At 46.4% G+C, this 25,172-nt stretch overlaps 1 protein-coding gene across 8 annotated transcripts in view; it reads left to right on the top strand.

Moving 5' to 3' along the window:
- The window catches only part of LOC112218424 (A-kinase anchor protein 13), a 100,715-nt gene that overhangs the window by 36,663 nt on the left and 38,880 nt on the right, over window positions 1-25,172 (top strand). For all 8 annotated transcript variants that reach the window (XM_042301445.1, XM_042301449.1, XM_042301451.1 and 5 more), the window contains exons 4-8: window positions 774-1,097; window positions 5,180-5,366; window positions 9,413-9,608; window positions 9,923-12,230; window positions 15,004-15,083. In XM_042301445.1, coding sequence (XP_042157379.1) covers window positions 774-1,097; window positions 5,180-5,366; window positions 9,413-9,608; window positions 9,923-12,230; window positions 15,004-15,083 — 3,095 coding nt within the window. The remainder of the gene's footprint in view (window positions 1-773; window positions 1,098-5,179; window positions 5,367-9,412; window positions 9,609-9,922; window positions 12,231-15,003; window positions 15,084-25,172) is intronic.

Here is a 25,172-nt window from a genome sequence, read left to right on the forward strand (position 1 = left end):
ACCTTTAAATAGAATTAAAATGGCATGTTTAAAGGTCCACTGGGAGGGAGGGTAGATTCATGTTTGTCCACTCTGAAACCTGTTGACACCAGCCAAGTTATTTGGGCAAAGCGAAGGCTCAACTGAGCTGTATAGGCTGATACACGCTGTAAACTCACGCTGTAAAGTCACGCTGTAAAGTCACGCTGTAAAGTCACGCTGTAAAGTCACGCTGTAAAGTCACGCTGTAAACTCACGCTGTAAAGTCACGCTGTAAAGTCACGCTGTAAACTCACGCTGTAAACTCACGCTGTAAACTCACGCTGTAAAGTCACGCTGTAAAGTCACGCTGTCAACTCACGCTGTAAACTCACGCTGTAGTCACGCTGTAAAGTCACGCTGTAAAGTCACGCTGTAAACTCACGCTGTAAAGTCACGCTGTAAACTCACGCTGTAAACTCACGCTGTAAACTCACGCTGTAAACTCACGCTGTAAACTCACGCTGTAAACTCACGCTGTAAACTCACGCTGTAAAGTCACGCTGTAAAGTCACGCAGTAAAGTCACGCTGTAAAGTCACGCAGTAAAGTCACGCAGTAAAGTCACGCTGTAAAGTCACGCTGTAAAGTCACGCTGTAAACTCACGCTGTAAAGTCACGCTGTAAAGTCACGCTGTAAACTCACGCGGTAAAGTATTTTGGCATGTCTGAAGCATGTGTCTGTACAGTAACAGACAGGTCCCATGCCTTTATGTAAGACGTAAACTAACCGCTTCTCTTCCGTCTCTTTCCTAGCCCATGACTGCTCTGAGTCGGTGCAGGTCACGCTGTGCTCGGCGCGGCCCGGCGGCTCCGTGGACCCCGTGGCTGAGGAGCGCTTCCAGTTCGTCCAGGACCTGGCCTTCGACATGGCCCAGTTCCTGGTGAGCGCTGCGGGGCAGGCCGACGGTCTGGAGGGGGCGCTGCTGCTGGACGAGTGCCAGATCCCGCTGCAGGAGTGTGAGCGGCTAGACGACAGCCTCTCCTTGGCCCTTAGACACCTGGCCCTGCCCCAGGGGTGGAGCGTCCTGGGTACACACATGGGCACACCACCAGGTACCAACCTGGACAACAGCATAGGTGAGTAGGGATAGGGTCTCCGCTTTGTGTGTCACCGTGGACCTATTTTTGAGTGCTTCTCACGGTGTGGTCTGCTTTATTCCCTCTTAATGTGCCTGTAGATTTCATACAGTATGTGCTGCCGTGTTCGGTTCACGCCTCAGTGAGGTAATTAAGTAGACTGAGAAACATTTGTTCCCTTCCTCCCGAACTGAGAGATGATTTGGCCGGGTTCCCGTTCTACTGAATGAGTAGTGGAGCGCGCCCACCTGGTGGTTCACGAACGATACTTCAGCTCCGCCTCCCGGGCATGCATAAAATCTTCTCCAGCCACTCACGGCCTCCGGAGAAAGAGCCGGTCGTGGTAACGACCAATCAGAGGTCACTTTGTTGCCTTGTGTTTTTTTTTGGAGGGGGGGCTCTGACATTTCAATCCCACTGCAGTGATTCTGTTAATTGGCACACAGGAATCCTGACAGTGAGAGGAGTGAGAGTCTGACCAGAGAGGACTGCCCTAGTGAGGAGAGGAAGGGCTATCTGAGAAAGGGAGGTTGCCATCATGCCCCAGTGTCCCCTGGGATAGCTCCAGTCCTCCCTCCTGATGTTCTTGGCTGGGCTCTCCGGCTGAGTTTAGATCCACTTTATTTCCTCCTCTGTGTTTCTGTTTTCTGCTCCTATTGGGTCGTCATAAGTCAGGAACGCAATGTCAGATATGCTAAAAACAAACATTCCCACCCAATGAAGAAGTGGGCAGTAACCAACAGTGTTTATTTGGTCTATTAACCAGAGCCTGGGACTTGTTCTGGAGCTCAAAGGGGATTGTTGGGATACATGTCGGGGGCTCTGGTCACAGCTGACTGATGCTTGTTACATTTGGAGCCTGTACGCCTGTTCTTGTCAGTAGAGTGTTAGTGTGCTTTCTCCTCTTTTTCTCCCCCCCTCTCTCTCTTTCTACCTCTCTCTCTCGCGCTCTCACACTTTCTCTCTCTCACTCACTCTCTCACTCTCTCTCTCTCTCACTTTCTCTCTCACACTTTCTCTCTCTCTCTACATCTCTCTCTCTACCTCTCTCTCACTCTCTCTCTCTCACTCTCACACTTTCTCTCTCTCTCTCTACCTCTCTCTCTACCTCTCTCTCTACCTCTCTCTCTACCTTTCTCTCTACCTCTCTCTACCTCTCTCTCTCTCTACCTCTCTCTCTACCTCTCTCTCTCTCTCTCTACCTCTCTCTCTACCTCTCTCTCTCTACCTCTCTCTCTCTCTCTCTCTCTACCTCTCTCTCTCTCTACCTCTCTCTCTACCTCTCTCTCTACCTCTCTCTCTACCTTTCTCTCTACCTCTCTCTCTACCTCTCTCTCTACCTTTCTCTCTACCTCTCTCTCTCTACCTCTCTCTCTCTACCTCTCTCTCTACCTTTCTCTCTCGCTCTCTCTCTACCTTTCTCTCTCTCTCTGCACCGGGAATTAAAGACTGTATGAATTAAGTTTCATACATTCACTTGAAAGATCGGTTGGAATGTATGGCCCTATAGAGACATTTAATAGTACAGGACCCAACATGAAAACTATAGGCTCCTGCAGGTCATTTGGAACACCAAATTGAGTGTTGTTGAAACATACGGTCTCATTCCAACTCACTGAAATCTAGAGCCCACATGCTTTTTATGCATGTCTGCATCTAGGCGTCTACTGTCTTTGTATTTTGCTTTGACTGATGACAGATTGTCATACTAACAGAATGTGTTTAATGCTTTAATGTTAGTTACACATCGTGCATGCTGTCAGAATGTGGAGGATGGAGGCCATGCTGAGCCACTGACGGCTGTTATGGCTAGCAGATGTCCTGTTGTGATGTTACCATGTGCCTCTGTCAAGCATAGATAAGAGGAACACAAAAAATGTTGAGAGCTTAAAGACTGAGAGTGCCCCTCCTCCAGGCTTAAATTTTTTTTATCCCATCAGCCTCTTTAAAGGACTACTTGATCTTGGCCTCTCAGTGAAAGATATATCCTATTAAACCTTTTGGGATCTGTAGTATCTGAATGACGTCTGTCCCTTTTTGCTCAGAGATTGAGCTTGTAAGAGCTCAGTGATTTGGCAGAGATATCTGCCCAGCAACAATGTACAGAACTAGCCAACAATGTATGGCAACCTAGAAACACCTGTCAGATTGACTGGTTTATATGTTTCAAGTGGTTCTAGGCCTGACGTGCACTCAGACGAAAGCACTGCAGTCCTTTATGAGGTGGGACATGTGACTCTGCCTATTTCCTCTGTGCTTTGCATCTCCTCCGGTTCCACTGTGACCTGAGGCCCCTGATAATATTTGATTCCAAAACTCTCTGATGTTTGAAAAAATAAAAAGGGGGGGGGGTCTGTTAGAATAGATGATCCTGCAGCCAGGTTAAATTCCTCTCCCCAACGGTTGAGTGGGCCAGCTGTGTAATGCCTTCTCCAGCCCTGGCATTTCCTGAAGCTGGTCCCGGGTACCTGGACGACAGGCGGTGAGCCCTGGAACTAGCGGGCCTTAGGTCTAGAGGCTCTCTCTCTCTCTGCTGGCACTGCCCGGCCCCAGTGCCCGGCCCCAGTGCCCAGCCCCAGCCAACAACTCATTCTGGTTGAAATAAAGCACAGAGGGCCATTATTATCATGAAAAAATGCAGTTAAACTCCTAAAGGCATATTTTATCCCTTGTCACATCGACTGCCAACACTCTAAATGCCAACAGAGGATCTGCTAGCATTCCAGAGCTTCGCGTAGCAGTTATACTGAGGGTTTGTGGGAGAGAAGCAGCCATGAGAATCCAGCGCTGGTGGAAAATCTGATTTGTTAGGGTCTCTCCCTCCTCCTGTAAGTGGCTGGAGTGAATACGCTGAGTCCTACCATAGAATGTGGCTGACGGAGAGGAAATGGCGGCCCATGCTCATATTGTCTCCGTGTTTCTGCAAATCAGATGCACTGAACTGAGTCTAGTAGAGGACAGGACAAGGGTTGATTTTCCTTTTCACATTGGATAGTTTCCCATCAATGTTACAAACCAGCTAACCTGCCATTTGTTTTGTATTGTAATGCGTATGTCTGTCCGTGTGATGCAATAGAGTACGTGCTTCTTCTTTTACTTGCCTTTTCTCTGACAGCATTTCACTACTCTGGTCTGCTCTGATGTGCAGCAGTCATTCAAATGATCTGCTTCACATTTAGACTCCTGGTGTCAGACCTGGTGCAAACGGTGTTAAATTAGTACCCTCAGCTCCGCTACAACCTAATCCCCAACTCCTCAGCACCGGATTACGTTTCTAGTAGGACTCCTTTTTGTGCAACACCTCTTTTTATGGGGGCTCCAAATTGGTTTGTTGAATTCCCAGTGGGCCGTTGAAACCAGGGCAGTCTCTTTCCCAGACTCTCATTAACCAAAGTAGAACAATCCTCCCACTGTGTGTCCTCGTACTGCTGGGATAGTAATGGCGACCGCCCGGGCGACGAGGCTCTCTGCTCTCAGAATAGAGCCACCTGTAACATTGCAGATAATCTCCTAATACACCATTGTGAGTAGTCTTGCGTTGGGAGAAAGTCTCCATACGACTAATTACCCACACTGAAATGGGACTGTAGCTGTATGGTTTGTTGTAAAAGACACACCTCCGTGTCAGGCCTTCCGGCTGGTTCAGTGTGTATTGAAGCAGAGGCTCAGCAGTCTGACCAGTGGGAGGGGTGAGAGGGGAAAAGGGGCGGGGTTATTTCACATGACTCAGACAGGACAGTGGGTCACACAGGTTAGGAGGGCGGGACTCTGACAGGGCTATCACTTCAGGCTTATAGCAAAGGTGGGAGGAGTTAGGGAGAGGGGAGAGAGGGAGGCGCTCGGCCCGTGCATGCCTGAAAATGCACTTAGGGATTTACACGTGAACATACTGCACTGCCAAACAGGTTACTGATCACACAGTGGCAGAGTAAACACGTCGGCTATTAAGCAGAAGCTGGAGTGTTGTTGGATGCCTGCTGGCAGCACATCGTTGCATGTGTGTCGTGTTCTAGTGAGAGGACTGGAACTGTTGACCGTCGCTGAGCCCAGTGTAACTCTTCCTCCCTGTGTGTCCCGTTCAGCTGAGCCCGGTCCACACGAGACCCTCCTGCACTTTGCGGCTCGGCGCGGTCTGCGGAAGGTGGCCTTGTTTCTGCTCCAGCAGCCAGGAGGCAGAGAGGCTCTCAGACTGCCCAACAAGCAGGGCTCCACACCAGTCAGCGTGGCAGAGAAAAGGGGCCACGGCCAGCTACAGCAGCTCTTCACTGGGTAAGTACTCACCCGTGTCCCATCCTATATACTTCACACAGGGCCTAAATATGAACAACCTTTACTACAGTAGTGATAACCTTCAGATACACGATTGCTATGCTTCTATAGGAGTAAGCTAGCCAGCCAGTCATTTCTACTACCTCAGGTACGTGTGAAAGAAAAGCAGAACCTGTTAAAGAAACCGTGTCTTCTTAATATATTCTTCTGTTTTCAGAATGTTGTCGTGAATGTTGTGAATGAAATGCACAACCCTCTCCACAGCATTTAGTTGCTCTCAAGTCGTTAGTTAGCTCTTCGTCGCCCTTTTCGGTAACATACTTTTGCATTCCTACAGATGAATAGGCAAGAATTTCAAGCGAGCTCATTAGGATTTGGGATCCAAACCAGCGAGAGGTGTCTTTATGTAACCGTGGGAATGGGAACAGCTCTGGTTAGTTAGGAGCTGGGGATGTTGAAATGTGTTTGGAGTGTTTGGGGAACACAGAGACAAGCAGACAGACCAAGGATGAACTCTGCAGCTTCGCTCCAAACTGCCGCTGTCAGCACAGAGTCCAACGCTATATGCACTTTAAGTACGTCAAGCCAGACCAGTATTTGGTCGTCTTTGTGGGACAAAAATCACAAAATGTACCTAGCTGGCGCCTCATGATGGCATACATTTGAGGTCCGTCTTTTTAATTAGTACTGTTTTAGAATCAGGAGGCGATGTTAACGTGTTGGACGACAGCTCGTACGTTACTCTGTGGTCTCACAGGCTGTACCAGCTGTATGGGATTGGTTACATGTGCTCAGACATCTGAGCTATAAAATAACACAAGAAAAAAAAAATCGCCCAGCCAACATTTTGGTTTCAAAACTAGACCAATGTTAACTCGGCAGCCCCAGTAGGTTACATCCCCCAAACACAGATGATAGATTTACCACTGAAAAAAATTGTTGTGAAGATGGTGGGAAACAGTGGTTTCATGGAACTACTATAGAAACTGCATTTCCAGTTTATCTAATAGAGATAATTTGCTCCCAGCCACAGCCTCAACTAGCACCTCACCAAACCAGTTTGCTTACCTGCTTTTACCATCAGTGTCGTCCGTGACACAGTGCTGATCTGTTCTCCAGCTGAGCACATACGGTTGACCTCATTACAGAGTTCACCAGAGGTCACTTATCTCTCTCTATGACATTGAGGTTCAGATGTCACCTAGTCCCAGACAGGGACGTGCTGGACCTGCGTGGACCAGTAGATACCGGGTCATAGGGACACTCTCAGGCCCCAACACCGCATGGTGTCTCTCTATCTGCGGCACACAGACTGCTTTACTGTCCCCTGGGTCAACGGTCTCTGTGCGGTCTCTTTCGACCTGGGTTGGTGGAGGCTGTGAAACCCGATCACCGTAGGAGAGCGAGAGAGAGAGAGCAGCACTAGCGGGAGCTCCTCAAGAGGCACTGTGTGTGTTACAGAGGAGAACAAAGCAACTGTTTTCACTAGACTAGACCAGGGATTTCTCCGTACCCACTCTTCCTGCGCTTCCTCGTCTGCATGTAACAGTTACACCAGTCACCAACCCATGTTCATCTCTCTGATGTTGCTTGGTGTCGTTGGGGAGGCTGTTGTTCGGTGTTGTTTTCGGGAGAGTTGTGGAAAGTTTCCTGAAATGAGTTAAGCTGGGAGTGGAGAGATTGAGTCACCTGGCTTCTGACGTTAAATGCTCTGAGACAGGATTAGTTCAGGTCAGGGACAGCCGGCTGTTTATTTGGCACAGGAGAACAGTTAGGTGTCATGGCTGAATCCCAACAGCATAGTTGTGTACATTCCACCCGCTGGCTGTAGGACTAAGCTGGTTAGGTCATATACCATTAACAAAGGAATAAAAAAAACAACGTTTTTAGTACAGTTCTCTTCATGGCAACTGTGTGTTGTTAACTTCTTGCGTCGAGCCATCCCGGATCCGGGATCGTGAATACAGCCTCAAGCTCATTACCATAACGCAGCGTTAACTATTCATGAAAATCGCAAATGAAATGAAATGAATATGCTAGCTCTCAAGCTTAGCCTTTTGTTAACAACACTGTCATCTCAGATTTTCAAAATATGCTTCTCAACCATAGCAAAACAAGCATTTGTGTAACAGTATTGATAGCTAGCGTAGCATTTAGCGTTAGCATCAGCAGGCAACATGTTCACAAAAAACAGAAAATCATTCAAATAAAATCATTACCTTTGAAGAACTTCAGATGTTTTCAATGAGGAGACTCTCAGTTAGATAGCAAATGCTCAGTTTTTCCTGAAAGATTATTTGTTTAGGAGAAATTGCTCCGTTTGGTGCGTCACGTTTGGCTACCAAAAAAAAATAAAAAATTCAGTCTTCAAAACGCCAAACTTTTTTCCAAATTAACTCCATAATATTGACTGAAACATGGTAAACGTTGTTTAGAATCAATCAAGGTGTTTTTCACATATCTCTTCATGATATATCGTTTGTTGAAAGCCTCCTCTCTCCTCTCAATCACTGGATGACTGCGTGCAGCTTGTAGATTACGCACCAATTTAGACAAAGGACACCGGGCGGACCCCTGGTAAATGTAGTCTCTTATGGCCAATCTTCCAATGATATGCCTACAAATACGTCACAATGCTGCAGACACCTTGGAGAAACGATAGAAAGGGCAGGCTCATTCCCGGCGCATTCACAGCCATATAAGGAGACAATGGAAAACAGAGCCTCAAAAATTCTGCCCATTTCCTGGTTGAAGTTTCATCTTGGTTTCGCCTGTAGCATGAGTTCTGTGGCACTCACAGATAATATCTTTGCAGTTTTGGAAACGTTAGAGTGTTTTCTTTCCAAAGCTGCCAATTATATGCATAGTCGAGCATCTTTTCGTGACAAAATATTGCGCTTATACGGGCACGTTTTTTTATCCATAAATTAAAAGAGCGCCCCCTATATCCAAGAAGTTAAAAGCTCTCTCCCCTGGCTCCCGAGATTGAGGCTGGGTCCTGGCTGCATTCAGGTTCCCTACTCAGGTCCCACAACGTGGCTCTGTTGTGTTCTTCCCCCGTGCCGTGTCCTGCCTTTCATTCCCCAGTGAATGATGTTAGGGGGTTGCCATGGAGACCCATTCAGCCCTGTGCTGGCACCGAGCGCCAAGAGGCAGGTGAGAACAGCCTCTGATCTCATCGCTCCTGCAGACCAAGGCTCAAATACTATTTCCAACCATTGAGTTTTTGCTGTAGCCTGCTTGGAGTGGGATATAGAGCAGGGTTTTGGAACTATTCTATTGGTCCGTTAAGCCGGGCAAGCTCAATCAAGCATGGAATAAAGTATTGGAAATGATTTCAAATAGTATTTGAACCCAGGTCTGCACTCCTGTCACCAGGGGCTGGAATCTTACTAATCCAATCCATTTACTGAATGACTCCCTCATGCCCTTTGTTTCCATCAGATTGTTTTGGTTTTGTGTCCTTCTCACCGGAGCTTACCAGTGGTGACATCATCACCCCTGAGTCGATTAGAGTCAGTTCCACTCATTGTGAGAGAGTAGAACAGATGACTCAACCCAGGCAGAGAGAGACTCACACCCAGAGTCAGCAGGACAATACACTACTAAAGTCCCTCCCAGGATTTAGCCGTTACAAGAGGCGTTTAGAATAGGTCCGTGCAGAAAACGTCATTTTAGCACGGCTATGTTTGATCTCTTTTCTTAGTTTTTTTGTTCCTCTTTGTAACTCAGTAGAACTGGTTTCACTGGTGGAGGAGATTAGAAAGGGAGAAATGGCGGTTACTTTTTCAATTCCACCGATATCATAGAATAATTAATTAAATACCAGTTCTGTGATTGAGATAGAAGTAGCAATGAAACTGACCAGTTTTGGTGGTGAGGTCAGCGGTGGAATGGTGAAAGGTTGGTCTCCGGTGCCTACCCTGGGCATGAACCTGTGGGTCACAATAGCTGTTATAATAGGTAGTGCTGCTGAATTCTGAGTCAGTGCTGAGTGCTTTGGCTACCTCCGCTCTGACCAGGTGTGTTCTGTTTGTGTTGAGCAGGGTTGAGACCTCGCCGGACACCCGGATAAAGGCAGAGGAGAAGCAGTGTTACCCAGGAGGCCGAGCGCTGCAGCACCACCCTAGACTGAACACCTACACCCTGACGGTGGACACGGTGCCAGGGAAAACTCCGCCCAGCCTGCAGGGAGAGGTGGAGGAGCTACAGAAACTCATCCGCTCACACAGAGACAACAAGGTGAGCTATAGAACTCTGCATTTAACTCCGTCTGCGTTCAACTCTGTCTGCTGTCTCATTTTGTTGCTTTGAACTATGACTTACTTGCCGTATTCTCATACACTAAGTCATCTCAGAACCCAGAATCAAATCTTCTGGCTAGCTAGCCAGCCTATTGTAAGTTACCTGTGGGTTTTTGTTTGTTTACATTTTGTGCATGTCTTATCTTGACTCGAAGTGAAGATCCCTGTGTGTAATGTGTGATGTATAATGTGTGTAATTGACGTTTAATTAATGAGACAATTATTCACCCCGCGTTTCTGTTTGTACTGTAGGGAGATCATGTGTTCCAGCAGCAGTCACCAGACGAGCTAAACAGTACAGCAGGATCCGGCGGCATCAGCAACACGTCAGCGCACACAGCTTTACACCCCCAACACAGCCATGCCCACCTCGCGGGAGGGGCGTGGCCTTGTCCGAACGGCCAGCCAGAGGAAGGGGAGGCGGGCCCCGCTCAGGCAGCAGTAAAGGACTCTGTGAAGGCGTTAGATAAAAGAAGTGAAGCTGCAGCACAGCGGCGGAAGAGGGAGGGTGAGACTCCAGCTGTCAGCACACCGTCCTGTGGAAACCAGCAGGAGGAAGCTGATAGGGAGAGGACAGGCGTAATCACTGCCAGGCAGAGCAGCAAGGCAGGGCGCCGTAAAAGGAACAAGGAAGAGAGAGAGAAGAGGCGAGCAGAGACTGAGACGGGCGATAAGGCTGCTGCTTTTCCGACGACGGTTACACCAGCCATGGGCCACGCACAGTCCCAGGAACACCCGGAAGACAAGCATTGGCCCCTGGAGACTGGGGAGAGGAGTACAGTCAACAGCAGTAGCAGCTGTGGGGACACGAGGGCTCAAAAGACTATGGAAAGGCAGGGGGAGCCTGACAACATCGAGGAGATGGATTGTAGAGCACCCTGGGCTCAGATAGAGGCTGGGGTTCCTGTGGAGAACGGGCAGCCCGGCGGACATGGCGGCGAGGTGGAGGTGGAGTACGCGGAAGCCGCCTCTGAATGTACTCTGCAGACAATGACAGGAGCTGTGAGCCGCCATCAGGCACAGGCTGCACAGTCACAAGACCCCGAACAAAGACAGGAAATCACCACAGCGCTGACGAGTTATTCTGAGGAGCAGGATTTGGCCAATAACAGCAGCCAGACCCGGGGGTCTGAGACTGAAAGAGTTGGTGATATTGGCGGTACACACGAGAGAAAGAGAGAGGCAGGAAACCCCGGCCAACAGACTAACGGTAGCACTGAGTCAGCCAGCAGCCGAAGTGGAGAGACTGACACAAACAGCATGAAGCAGAGCCCCAGTATGACAGAGGGAGAAAGCGAGAGCAGCCGTTCACACGGACCCAGTAGCGTTACACCACCATTTGAGCCCAGTGAGCAGGTCCTGGATCAGACGGCGGAGGGCACAGTGGAGGTAGTGGTACCACCACCACAGCATAACCAGGACGGTGCCCACAGCCAGGGCCACGAGGCTGGGCAGGAATGGGAGGAACAGGCGTCCACCGACTCAGCCAGAAGGACAACTGAGGATGGAGAGAGACCGAGCGTAGAGAAGTGGACCATGGGGCCACAGCACTCTGATGATGTCACAGACCTCAAACCCTCTCGTGAGGAGGAACTCGTCCAGTCGGATAGTTGCTCCGCGGACAAACTGACTGAAGAGGGGACAGTCACAGGAGAGGAGACCCCTGCAAAGAAGAAGGTGTCTATACAGTGGGCATCGTTAGAAGAGGCAGACTCTCTGCCTTGTAGGGAGGAGATAGCAGCCACAGCTGTAGCAGTGGTGGCCATAGCAGTAGCAGCTGCTGTAGCAAACATAGAACAATGCCACTCCAATTCAATGCTGGAGGCAAGCCGTGTACCGGAGGCTGTTGACAACCAGAGTGAGCATCAGACTGGACCCAACGACACTGCACCAAGGTCAGGGGTCACTGTTTCTGAGGCCACTGAGACCCTTACCTTGGATGGGGGTCCTATTGTCTCACCTGGGGAGTTACAGGTGGATGTGATGGACAAGAACCCCTCGAAGGGAGAGGATGAGCCTCGTCTTCTACAAGGAGAGGAGAGCAGTGACCTATCCGAAGCCAGACCTGGGAATGAGAATGAGGTGGAGGCCAGACTAGCAGGCCTGAGTCTGACCCAGGGAGAGAGTGTAGAAGCCAGCAGAGAGTGTGGAGACTCCCACCCTCAGACAGACATGTTGTTACATGATGAAAGGGCTGTGGACAGACAGAGCGATGAGGTCATCACATCCTCCTCCACTATCTCCCCAGAGAGATCCTCAGAGCTGACACATCAGGAGGCTATTCCAGAGAGACCGGCCACACCTGCAGATTTACATACAGCCAGTGACTCTGACAGTGGTACGGCCCAGAGTCCAGAGCTGACTTCCCTCTCGGAGCTAGACAGTGAAACAGGCCCGGGTGAGGAGAAGCACAGCTTCTCAGTGGAAGTAGACGGTGGATTGTCCTTGGGCCTGCAGTCCCCAGACACACTGGCCAGCCTGGATGGAGTGAGTGAGAGAATGCTGGATACTAAAGTGGAGTGTTCTGAAGCTTTGAGACCCCTTGACAAGTCTGTGAAAGGTAAGGCCACACAATGACAAAACAATGATAACTGTCCCTTTTCATAGCTTGATGTTGCTATGCTTTTGCTTTGCTCACCTATAGATTCATTAATGCAGATGAATAAGAAGAAACCATTTATTTGAAACATTTCATTCAAGGATTCATAAGTAAGCGTTTCACAGTAAGGTCTATAGACCTGTTGTATTTGGCGTATGTGACAAATACAATTTGAGTTGATGAGTTAGTAGAGCTGGGACGAAAAAGTGAAAATGACAGACATGGACACTGCCTTCTTCCTATCGAAGCATTTAGCTCACGTCGGGGATTTCGCTACGCAGGGCTTCTGTGGATTGTTCTACAACCATTATTTGGTCAGCGGTAATAGCCTATGCATTATGTCGACTCATGCTCTGAAAGTATCTGTCCCAGTTCAGCTGCCGGCTGCTGTGTGAGTGAGCCACCCACAGCGCTCAGAGGAGGGGAGAAACTCAAGCATATGACCGTTACTTAAAATGAAATTGCGGGAAAAATACTGTTTTCAAAACCAGCTACTGTTGTTCTAGTTTTTTTCCCCCCCACAAGGAAATTGTTTAGGGGATTGTGGATCTGTCTCCGTCCGTTAGTACTTTAGCATGTTTGTACGTTAGCCACAGACAACATCTCAGACAACACAGGGCCGATTTTGTTCAAATTTAGGTGAATGACGCGTCGTGCCATAGAGAGCCGGCATTTACAAAATGATACTGCTTGGCCCAAAGGGGGCACTGCATCATTCGTGGGGGATGACAGGTTTACTGTTGTTGATTTATCATTATCGCCAAAGAATTGTCAATTTATCCATTTTTTTGTTCATAGTTAGTACAAGCTCAAATTCAAGTAGATTTGGGTCATGAGGAAAATCTGAAGCTCACTTTTCATGTACATAAACCCTTTACTATATATCCCCTACTTTATATCCCGGCTGCTAAATTCAGGCCTGGTGTGCATTTTTGACGTCTTTCTTAACTGCACCGTCCTTTCTGTGTGAGCACACTGTCGTATGACTCTGAGCATGTGACCATTTAGTTCAGCTATGCCTGAGCTTTTACCGTTGCTAAAAGGGGATAGGCTGTCATTTGTCATGGCATTCTGTGGAGGTTGAACCACAGAATATTTACCTCAAAACAGGAAGTAGATTATATTAAAATGTAACTTTTAACACATTTTGTCAGCTACACCATGTCAATTATAGAATGCTTGATTTTCAGGAGAAACATTATATGAGACTCTCTGTCTAGGCTTGGGCAGTATCCAGATTGTCATACCTTCATAGAGACCTTGTGCCATACCGGGATATGCTGTAATACCAGCACTGAACACAAGGGGCGCTATTTTCAAACAACACTTAGCATCTGTAATCCGAAGGTTAGCAATGCTAATAAGTACATGTAAAATTACATAGAGGATGCTAACTAAATGCTAACGAGCGCAATGTGAACATTTTATACAGTCTCTGACCTAAACTATTTGCAGGACAGACTTCCCAACTCATAAAGTTTTACAATGAGCTCAGAAATGCTACTCACAGTTTACTCCAAGCACAAGACAAATATTAATCAGCAAGGCTCTTGATCCAGGAGTGGATTTTCTGCTGTTAGGATTTTGGAAGAAGCTAACCAACCACTTAGCTAGATAGCTAACTAGATACTAAATTAGCAAACAAAATGCACAACTGCAGAAAATTTAGCACATTTTAACCCGTTAACTTAATAGTTATAAGATGTCTAGCTGGAAAACATTTAGTTGTGAATTCCATACTGTAAGTAGTTCACCTGACGTGTGCTGTAACAACAGTGAGCGACTGAGCTCCGGTCTCTCATCGTGCTGTGCTTATAAAGAAACACCACATGACTGGGGATTACCGGTAAACTTCATAATGAAAGATTATGTGGCAGATGTAAATTAAGATTGCGATCTTCTTTATCTCCTAACCTATAGAACAAGTTGACTGCAGGGATTTACCTCAAGTTCAGTAGCTTTAAATATTAGAATTTATTCAAAAACTTCTGAGAAATTGTTTAAACGGTATACATGGAGCCTTTGACCTTTTCAGACTGACTCAGGGACGAGAGGCCAGAGATAGGCTTGGGTGGTATACCATATATACCTTATACCGGGGTATTTGGAAATATACCCCGGTATAAGGTATATATGGTATACCACCCAAGCCTATCTCTGGCCTCTCGTCCCTGAGTCAGTCTGAAAAGGTCAAAGGCTCCATGTCAGTCATCTAGAGAGCTGTGTGATTGTGAATGGGGTTGTGTGTGTGTGTGTGTGTGTGTATTTACGTATCCAAGCAGCAGTACAATGATCTCTCCAGACCTTACAGTAGGCTCTGAAAATAAAGGTATCCTTCCACTCAGAGCCTTCCCTGTCTTGGCAGTCCGTGAGCACATGGCTACACCCAGGCCTTTTCCTGTCTGGATGGGAATATGGAGCAGAATAGATCCTCTGATTCTACACTGATGTAGTATAAATAGAGATCATTGTCCTCTCTTCATGCATGGCAGCTTGTTTATTGTTGCTTTTCTAACGGTTGTCAAGGCCTATGCTGTTTATACATTAGATACTACTGGTATGATTCATTATTTTGAGTTCATATTTTGAACTTGAGTTGAAATGAAGTTTTCATTTATGGAGAGGATTCTGTGTTAGTTTGTTCATAGGGTCAAACGGTCAGGTTCTGTATATGTCTGTGTCATACCTGTGTCATACCTGTGTCATACCTGTGTCACACTGTATCACTCCCCAGACAAAGACACGGTGTGTCCAGCCCAGGGAGAAGAGAAGGGAAAGAAAGAATCTCTCGCATACACGGAAGACTCTACACTGGTGAGTTAACGTTTCATGTTTCAAAGTTTATTCGCCATGTGCACATTTGGAAAACAGTACAGTGAAGTTGATACTTTGAGAGCTCATTGCCAAGAATGCAGTGATAGTAATAATAGTATGGACTATTATAGAAAATATAGAAAACATAAAATACAGTGCCTTGCGAAAGTATTCGGCCCCCTTGAACTTTGCGACCTTTTGCCACATTTCAGGCTTCAAACATAAAGATATAAACTGTATTTTTTTGTGAAGAATCAACAACAAGTGGGACACAATCATGAAGTGGAACGACATTTATTGGATATTTCAAACTTTTTTAACAAATCAAAAACTGAAAAATTGGGCGTGCAAAATTATTCAGCCCCCTGTAAGTCGCTTGGGGTATGTCTCTATCAGTTTTGCACATCGAGAGACTGAAATTTTTTCCCATTCCTCCTTGCAAAACAGCTCGAGCTCAGTGAGGTTGGATGGAGAGCATTTGTGAACAGCAGTTTTCAGTTCTTTCCACAGATTCTCGATTGGATTCAGGTCTGGACTTTGACTTGGCCATTCTAACACTTGGATATGTTTATTTTTGAACCATTCCATTGTAGATTTTGCTTTATGTTTTGGATCATTGTCTTGTTGGAAGACAAATCTCCGTCCCAGTCTCAGGTCTTTTGCAGACTCCATCAGGTTTTCTTCCAGAATGGTCCTGTATTTGGCTTCATCCATCTTCCCATCAATTTTAACCATCTTCCCTGTCCCTGCTGAAGAAAAGCAGGCCCAAACCATGATGCTGCCACCACCATGTTTGACAGTGGGGATGGTGTGGTCAGGGTGATGAGCTGTGTTGCTTTTACGCCAAACATAACGTTTTGCATTGTTGACCAGAGCACCTTCTGACCAGAGCACCTTCTTCCACATGTTTGGTGTGTCTCCCAGGTGGCTTGTGGCAAACTTTAAACAACACTTTTTATGGATATCTTTAAGAAATGGCTTTCTTCTTGCCACTCTTCCATAAAGGCCAGATTTGTGCAATATACAACTGATTGTTGTCCTATGGACAGAGTCTCCCACCTCAGCTGTAGATCTCTGCAGTTCATCCAGAGTGATCATGGGCCTCTTGGCTGCATCTCTGATCAGTCTTCGCCTTGTATGAGCTGAAAGTTTAGAGGGACGGCCAGGTCTTGGTAGATTTGCAGTGGTCTGATACTCCTTCCATTTCAATATTATCGCTTGCACAGTGCTCCTTGGGATGTTTAAAGCTTGGGAAATCTTTTTGTATCCAAATCCGGCTTTAAACTTCTTCACAACAGTATCTCGGACCTGCCTGGTGTGTTCCTGTTCTTCATGATGCTCTCTGCGCTTTTAACGGACCTCTGAGACTATCACAGTGCAGGTGCATTTATACGGAGACTTGATTACACACAGGTGGATTGTATTTATCATCATTAATCATTTAGGTCAACATTGGATCATTCAGAGGTCCTCACTGAACTTCTGGAGAGAGTTTGCTGCACTGAAAGTAAAGGGGCTGAATAATTTTGCACGCCCAATTTTTCAGTTTTTGATTTGTTAAAAAAGTTTGAAATATCCAATAAATGTCGTGATTGTGTCCCACTTGTTGTTGATTCTTCACAAAAAAATACAGTTTTATATCTTTATGTTTGAAGCCTGAAATGTGGCAAAAGGTCGCAAAGTTCAAGGGGGCCGAATACTTTCGCAAGGCACTGTATATATATGTATATATGTATATATATATATATATATATATATATAAATAAATAAACAGACACCTTACAAGTCCTCAACTGGCAGCTTCATTAAATAGTACCCCCAAGGCCTTCCGGGTGGCACTGCTTCGCAGTGCTAGCTGTGCCACCAGAGACTCCTGGTTTGAGCCCAGGCTCTGTCGCAGCCTGCCGCAACCGGGAGGTCTATGGGGCGACTCACAATTGGCCTAGCGTTGTCCGGGTTAGGGAGAGTTTGGCCGGTAGGGATATCATTGTCTCGTCGCGCACTAGCGACCCCTGTGGCGGGCCGGGCACAGTGCACGCTAACCAGGTCGCCAGGTGCACAGTGTTTCCTCCGACACATTGGTGCGGTTGGCTTCTGGGTTGGATGCGCGCTGTGTTAAGAAGCAGTGCGGCTTGGTTGGGTTGTGTATCGGAGGACGCATGGCTTTGGACCTTCGTCTTTCCCGAGCCCGTACGGGAGTTGTAGCGATGAGACAAGATAGTAGCTACTAACAATTGGATACCACGAAATTGGGGAGAAAAGGGGATAAAATAAAATAAATACATGAACAATTTAAGAAATAGTACCCACAAAACACCAGTCTCAACGTCAACAGAAGAAGGCCAGCATCCTGGAGTTGCCTCTTCACTGTTGACGTTGAGACTGGTGTTTTGCGGGTATTATTTATTGAAGCTGCAGGTTGAGGACTTGTGAAGCATCTGTTTCTCAAACTAGACACTCTAATGTACTTGTCCTCTTGCTCAGTTGTGCACCGGGGCCTCCCACTCCCTTTTCTATTCTGGCTAGAGACAGTTTGCGCTGTTCTGTGAAGGGAGTAGTACACAACGTTGTATGAGATCTTCAGTATCTTGTCAATTTCTCACATGGAGTAGCCTTCATTTCTCAGAACAAGAACAGACTGACGAGTTTCAGAGAAAGTTCTTTGTTTCTGGCCATTTTGAGCCTGTAATCGAACCCACAAATGCTGATGCTCCAGATACTCAACTAGTCTCAAGAAGGCCAGTTTTATTGCTTCTATAATCAGCATTACAGTTTTCAGCTATGCTAACATAATTGCAAAAGGGTTTTCTAATGATCAGTTAGCCTTTTAAAATGACAAACTTAGCTATTAGCTAACACAACGTGCCATTGGAACACGGGAGTGATGGTTGCTGATAATTGCTGATAATGGGCCTCCATTCAAAATCAGCCGTTTCCAGCTACAATAGTCATTTACAACATTCATAATCATCCGTTTCCAGCTACAATAGTCATTTACAACATTCATAATCATCCGTTTCCAGCTACAATAGTCATTTACAACATTCAAAATCAGCCATTTCCAGCTACAATAGTAATTTCCAACATTCAAAATCAGCCGTTTCCAGCTACAATAGTCATTTACAACATTCATAATCATCCGTTTCCAGCTACAATAGTCATTTACAACATTCATAATCATCCGTTTCCAGCTACAATAGTCATTTACAACATTCATAATCATCCGTTTCCAGCTACAATAGTCATTTACAACATTCATAATCATCCGTTTCCAGCTACAATAGTCATTTACAACATTCAAAATCAGCCGTTTCCAGCTACAATAGTCATTTACAACATAAACAATGTATTTCTGATCAATTTGATGTTATTTTAATGGACAAAAAATGTGCTTTTCTTTCAAAAACAAGGACATTTCTAAGTGACCCCAAACTTTTGAACGGTAGTGTAGATGTAAACAGGAGTAATAGTGACCAGTAGCAGAATAAATAGATACTAAATGTAAAAGCAATCCATAATCAATGAACAGCAGCGTAATGGCAGTAATACATCTAGTCAATAATCATTATTATCATTATATCACGTTCATGTTTTTATCAATTTACAGATCGAAAAACTCTTGGTACTCTAATGATTTGGAACATGAGTAAAACTCTGACTCCTGTCCCCACAAATCAGTTGAAGTCACATATAGTCTGATTGATGTAACATTTTTCATGACTGGGAGATCATTTGTTTCTGGGAAGCGATTATCTTATCGCTGTTCCATGCCAAGCATTCCCACCTGACCTCACTAAATAAACCCTTTTTTTTTCATGTTGTTTGCCTTCACTTTTGGGAAAGTCCGTACAAACATGACGCACTTCTCGGTCTGACAAGCTGAACTCTTGTTTCTAAAGGTCAGGTGGGCAGATATGGGAAATCTTTGGCCACGTGGTTCACCGTGCGTGTGTGCGTGCGTGCGTGTGTGTGCCCTACCCTGTTTAACCAGGAGGAGAGAAAAATAAAAGATGACCTCACCGTCTCTTCTCTCCCCTGAGAGGAGTGATATGAGGGGTGAGAAACAAGCCGTAGAGAGGGAAGCAGAGATAACACAGTCCCACTGACAGTAGCTGCAGCAGCAGTGTGAAGACAGAGAGGAAGGAAGGAAGTGTCTGATTAGCAGCAGGAGACATCCACACCAGCAGGTCAGAGCACTGCCCTCCCACGCAGCTCTAGAAGCACACCTTTTCCTATGGGAAGCCATATTGTTTCCTACCGTTGTCATTCTCTGTTTCTGACTACCTGGTTCTGAAAGGTGACCTTCTATTGTATAGTAGGTCTTGCGTTATGGTGAGGGACTGACCGTGCAGTTGTGGGCAGGCATCCTCTGTGATTTTCTTTTGTGATTCTCTACAATTTTCCTGGGTTGTTTTGTGTGGTGCGTAATTGTCAGCATAGTCCACAGGGCCTATGTGACTGAGATGATGTCATACTGAAATGCTTCGGCCATGTCATATCTCTGTTGTGATCACGCCGCAATCTGCAGGCAACTTTCTTCTGGTATGATAATTGTCTTCATGCATGAAGGATTAGGTGTATTGTTCAGCGGTGATTTAGTTCTGCAATTCACCCCCCTCTTGTGAATGTGGCTAAGCTGTGCTGCTTATCTGGAGAGTGGCATGTAGACAGGGCCACTGTCACAGCTCTCTCTTGGCCAGACTCCCTCTGTACTTCATTATTAGCCTTTGAGAGGAATTACACTAACTCTGGAGGACTGTCTTTTATAAGAAGCTCACCAGGTCAAACACAACAGCCAGCCAGACAGCCTGCCAGCCAGACAGCCAGCCAGACAGCCAGAAGTCTGTGGCACGTAAACCACATAGTCTCAGAGGAGAAGAATATTTCAAAACTTTTTTATGAAGATCTTTTTCAACGTACTGAGTCTAGTTTCAGTTAGAAGCAATGTAGTGTACTCTCTGAATGTCTATCAGAGTCAGACACTGGATGGAACCAAGGCTGTGGGTACCACAGTGCTTAGTACAAGGATCAGTGTACATCTGATTTTTAATGTCAGTTAGAAAATAGAAACAGAGTTTGTAGACATGATGTATACCGTAACTGACTGATTGGCTATGAAAAGCCAACTGACATTTACTCCTGAGGTGCTGACCTGTTGCACCCTCTACAACCACTGTGATTATTATTATTTGACCCTGCTGGTCGTCTATGAACGTTTGAACATCTTGGCCGTGTTCTGTTATAATCTCCACCCTGCACAACCAGAAGAGGACTGGCCACCCCTTAGAGCCTGGTTCCTCTCTAGGTTTCTTCCTATGTTCTGGCCTTTCTAGGGAGTTTTTCCTAGCCACCGTGATTCTACACCTGCATTGCTTGCTGTTGGGGGTTTCAGGCTGGGTTTCTGTACAGCACTTTGTGACATCGGCTGATGTAAAAAAAAAGGGCTTTATAAATAAATGCAATTGATTGATTGACTATGAGACAGCTGAAGATTGGGTGCAGTGCAGGACTCATTCATGTCTTCCTATTAGCAGCTGTTGAAGGTCCATGCCGGGGCCTGCTCCGCTCAGTGCTCTTCCACCTGAAACAAATATCTGCCAGTGAGAGTGAAAGCAGATGCCATTTCTCAGATCCTTTCCGTCTAATTCAGTTTGCTCCGGCAGTGTTCCTCGTTGTTCTGTTGATGGAATCACGTCATTGGTGTCCGCCTCGCTGCTTATGACAACCTGTCAGAGAGACAACCTGTGAGCTGTTACAGAGTGGGAGGAGCTGCATGGAATACTAATTTGGTGCTAGCCTTAGTCGCCAGTAGAGGGCAGTCTAACATCAACTGGAGCCGCATTTTGGTCCACAGACTCGGCACCAGAGGTCTTTTTGAACGTGTTTGATGGCCAAAGTTTTCAACAATAAGTGGAGAATGTATACAAAACAACGTAGAGCACTACAGTTCAGAATTAGCATCGACATTTACATTGCTATAAAGTGTGATGCAGAATGTTTGGTTAATTGAATTGTATGATGCAACACAGCTTTCAGTGTCAATGAGTTTGTGTGAGGTACAGTTGAGTAATCTTCGTAAAACAGAACTGCGAGTACTGCAGAGAGCAGCCAGGAAAGGAGGAAGTCCTGACATACAGACAGACTGTGCTGCTGCTGCCTGCCAAAACCATAATGAATGTTCCTGCCAGCTCTGTGTGTCCTCAGGCACCCCCTAGTGTTGTGTTCTGGTATAACTACCTCCCGATGTGTACAGCATTTCAAACGGTTAATAACAAGAAAAATACAGATGACATAAAAAACATATTTTTGCCAGAATGTTTGGTTCAGTAATATATTGCCTGTCTTAATCTTGCAGAGGTGTGCTTGACAGCCTGCATTCTAGTCAGGAATTGTCATGGTTTATGATTTTTGAGTTTTCACAGGCTACCAAACCAAGCATGATTATAAATGTGCTTCCCTACTGCAGTGGAATGGGCTGCCTGGGCACTGTAGGTCCTGAGGCTGCTCAGTGCATAAAAGGAAGGATATTTTCCTCCATATTGTTTTGGTTTGGGGGGAAGCAGGGGGTAGTTGGTTGCGGTGAATTCTTCAGTGAGTCTGTTCATCGCTCACTGAACCTGACTAGGGTGGGTCTGGCTGTCTGTGTGTCTCTTTACCCACGTCCCTCTTCTTTCCCATTCATCCTCCTCTCTGGGTTCTCTTCCCCTCCCTCTGTAGTTGTACAGCAGGATATGAGGACACACGCAACCGTGCAGTTTCTCTCTCTCTCTCTCTCTCTCTCTCTCTCTCTCTCTCTCTCTCTCTCTCTCTCTCTCCCTCTCTCCCTCCCTCTCTCCCTCTCCCCCCTACCTACCTACCTAGGTCCTGTTGACTACAGGTCCGATACCAGCCCAGAACTCCATAGGTGCCCAGGCTCAGACCCTCTGTGTTTGTATGCATCAGGGCCTTACAAAGGGCCCTTCACGGAGCACCCCCTCTCCCCTCCACCACCTCTCTGAACTCACCCTGACCCACAGCCTTTTATGTCGATTGATCCTTCTCTCAGGGGAGGAGCTCACATGCTTCACCACTATGTTTACTGAGCAGGCAGCACGTAACATGGTACACTTATTGACATTTTGTCATACAACCACGTTATAGGTTGCTTTCAGAGACTCTTAGGTAGCTTTCAGAGAATTCTGCATTCTTCACTATTTGGAATAGGTTGTTATTTACTGTAGACGTGGGTTGAGAGTTTGTTGTGGTATGCACAGTGGTTGTACAGTATGAGAATAGAAGCCAGTCCTTGGTTAGCACAAAGAGAGGCTGGAAGAACCCCCCCTCCTCCGCCGTAGTGGTTTTAACCAATGAGAATTGCCATTTTAGAAAAGTCCCCTAAACATGATTAGCATGTCATGTATCTGGGTCTGTTGTTTTCCTCTCATAATGTTACAAGCCGTGCGCCCTGGGGAATAGTAGGAATTGGGGCAAGTTGCTCTTGTTTCCAGGGGTTGTCTTTCATTCCACTAAGCTGCCCAGACGTGTTAGGACCGACTGAGCCCCAACCCTCTCTCTCTCTCTCCCCCCTCTCTCTCTGTATCTCTCTCTGTGCGTCATGTGGACAGTTTGTAATGGTTGCCATGGTTCCAACTGTTTGTCCGTTCCATTGATGACTGTCTGCAGATGTGGAGTTTTTTTCCCCTGCTCAAGTGTTTCACACAGAGGACACTTCTGCTTTCTCCTCTGCTTCGGGACACCCACTGTTTGAGAACATGTTACACGCATTGAGATTCCAATTCTACGTGATACGCTTGGGGTGTTTTTCATCGCGAGGACCATGTTTGTAATTAATGTAATTAATTTCTGTAATTAGATAGAAGACGTATGATTTTAATTCCTAAAGGTATTGTCCTTATTAGCAGTGTTATTACATCAAACCTATGGGACAAGCAACAGCAGTTGACTATGTCTCTAGTCATAGTTTATCTGATCTGTTGCTCCTCACTGTGTGTAGGAGAGCTTCCCTCTTCTGGAGCCAGCCTGTATGCAGGTCATGCATCACAGTGGCTTCTCCTTATCAGCCTGTTTCCATAGACACTCTCTCCCTGCCGCTCAGCATCACAGCACCCACTGGGTACAGCTGTTCAACTCGTCACAGGGGAGAAACGGGGGGGGGGAATAGATGCAGATTGACGAGAGGATAAGAGGAGTTGAAATTGAACAGAAAATGGAAAGAGATGAATAGGGGAGAGAGAGAGAAAAGAGAGAAAAAATGGCAGTGAAAGAGAGGAGAGGAGGGCGGAGTGTGTGTGTGTGAGAGAGGGAGAAGGAAAAGAAGGGAGGGTCAGACTGAGGGGCTGGTTCTGCGAGCAGATGTGGGAAGAGTTGCTCATTTCCCCCAAACTTCACAAAGGACTCCACAAGCCTGAGCTTCATGTTGGAATCTAGCGCCTTTCTGTTAATAACCACTACTTTTCACTGCCTGGAAAGATGTACGAGCGACACAAGCGGAGGTATAGTCTGCGTGGAAAGGGGGAGAGAACAGTGGATGTCGTTTTGATAAAGGTACGAATGGACAGAGAATCTTTTTACTTGCCACATGTGTGAGAGAGTGCTCTACGCCTGTGGATGTGGTCGTGGAAGAGACCAACAAAAAAAAACAGGCTGTAGGTTATCTTAGCAAATTTCATGACGTGTTTTCATGGAGCCTTTCGTCTCCGCTGTATCCTCGTGGTAACAACTGAGATTTCACATCTACACTGGGAAGATGACTGTCACCTTTCGTGTCACGGAAGAGTCATTTACTCTCTTTGTGTGTGTTAGTATTTGTCCGGATGTGTCTCATCTTTAGCCGTTCTTCAGTGTGTGCTCAGGAGGTGTGGAGTGTTTGAGCCGTTAGTAGCCTTGAGCAGTGCGCTCTCAGGGTGGACTTTGTCTTTGGATGGAGAATGAAGGCCTGCTGGCCAGATCTCAGGAAGTGGTCCATACTCTTCTCTCTCTCTCTCTCTCTCTCTCTCTCTCTTTCTTTCTTTCTTTCTCTCTTTCTCTCTCTCATTTCCTCTCCCTCTCTCTTTCTCTCTCTCTCTCTCTTTCTTTCTCTCTCTCTTTCTCTCTCTCATTTCCTCTCTCTCCCTCTTTCTCCCTCTCTCTTTCTTTCTCCTCTCGCTCCCTCCTCCTCCCAAACTCTTTCTCCCTCTGTTTACTTTGGATGACACTTCGTCTGTATGCAAAATGTGAGTCACTGAATACAATGCTAGGATTCTGAATGTGATGCATATTCTGCTGTCTGTGCGTGTCGGGATTGTATATAATTTATGTAAACTTTGTGTAAATTCCTCTGTCTGTTTTCTGTCTCCAAATGTTGTCTATTACTAGTGGCACCATACCTGATTTTGATCGGTTTTGCCTCAAGTATCACGTCAAAGCCTGCCTCATCTAGCTCAACCGATTCATTCGATCAGATCCTGTTTTTCCACAGACACACAGCTACAAGCTCTGAACTCAGGAAAACCCTGAATTTGTTTTTCCTGCGAAATACAATGGCACGGCGGTGCTTTCAGCATAGGGCGAGGGAGGTGTTTCAGTGACGTGACAAATCAGTGCTCCACCAAACCGCTCAGGTTTAAGTCATATTTTCAGCATCTCTTCACCACCACTTTGAGCATCTCTCTGTACTTTAGCTGGGTGGGACTGGGAACAGCACTGGAATTCCAATGGAATGTGGGATGTGGGCTCTGGGTTGGTGAATATATATATATACATATGTGTACTGGTAAGGAAGGGCACTGTATCTGTATCTGAGAGAGCCCAGACCAAAGCAGAACAGCAGAGCATGTTGGAGCACTTGGACAGAGTAGAGTGGCCTGTGGATTTGAGGTTTGCGATAAGAGGCCAGGCTGCATCTCTGGGGCCAGGCGTCAGGCTCTATCTTTGGGCATGGGACCTGGGAATTCTCCCCTCTGCTCTCCATCATCTCTGGGTGTCAGAACCCAGGCCAGACTTGTTTTGGACAGGCATGAGGCTGGACTAGATTTGGATGGCTTCAATACAGCGAGGAAGAGATCTGCGTAAGAGATGACTTCCTCCTAAAGGATGTCATTATGCACAGGT

This window comes from Oncorhynchus tshawytscha, linkage group LG19 (genome assembly GCF_018296145.1).
Source record: "Oncorhynchus tshawytscha isolate Ot180627B linkage group LG19, Otsh_v2.0, whole genome shotgun sequence".
In the NCBI taxonomy this organism is placed as follows: Eukaryota; Metazoa; Chordata; class Actinopteri; order Salmoniformes; family Salmonidae; genus Oncorhynchus; species Oncorhynchus tshawytscha.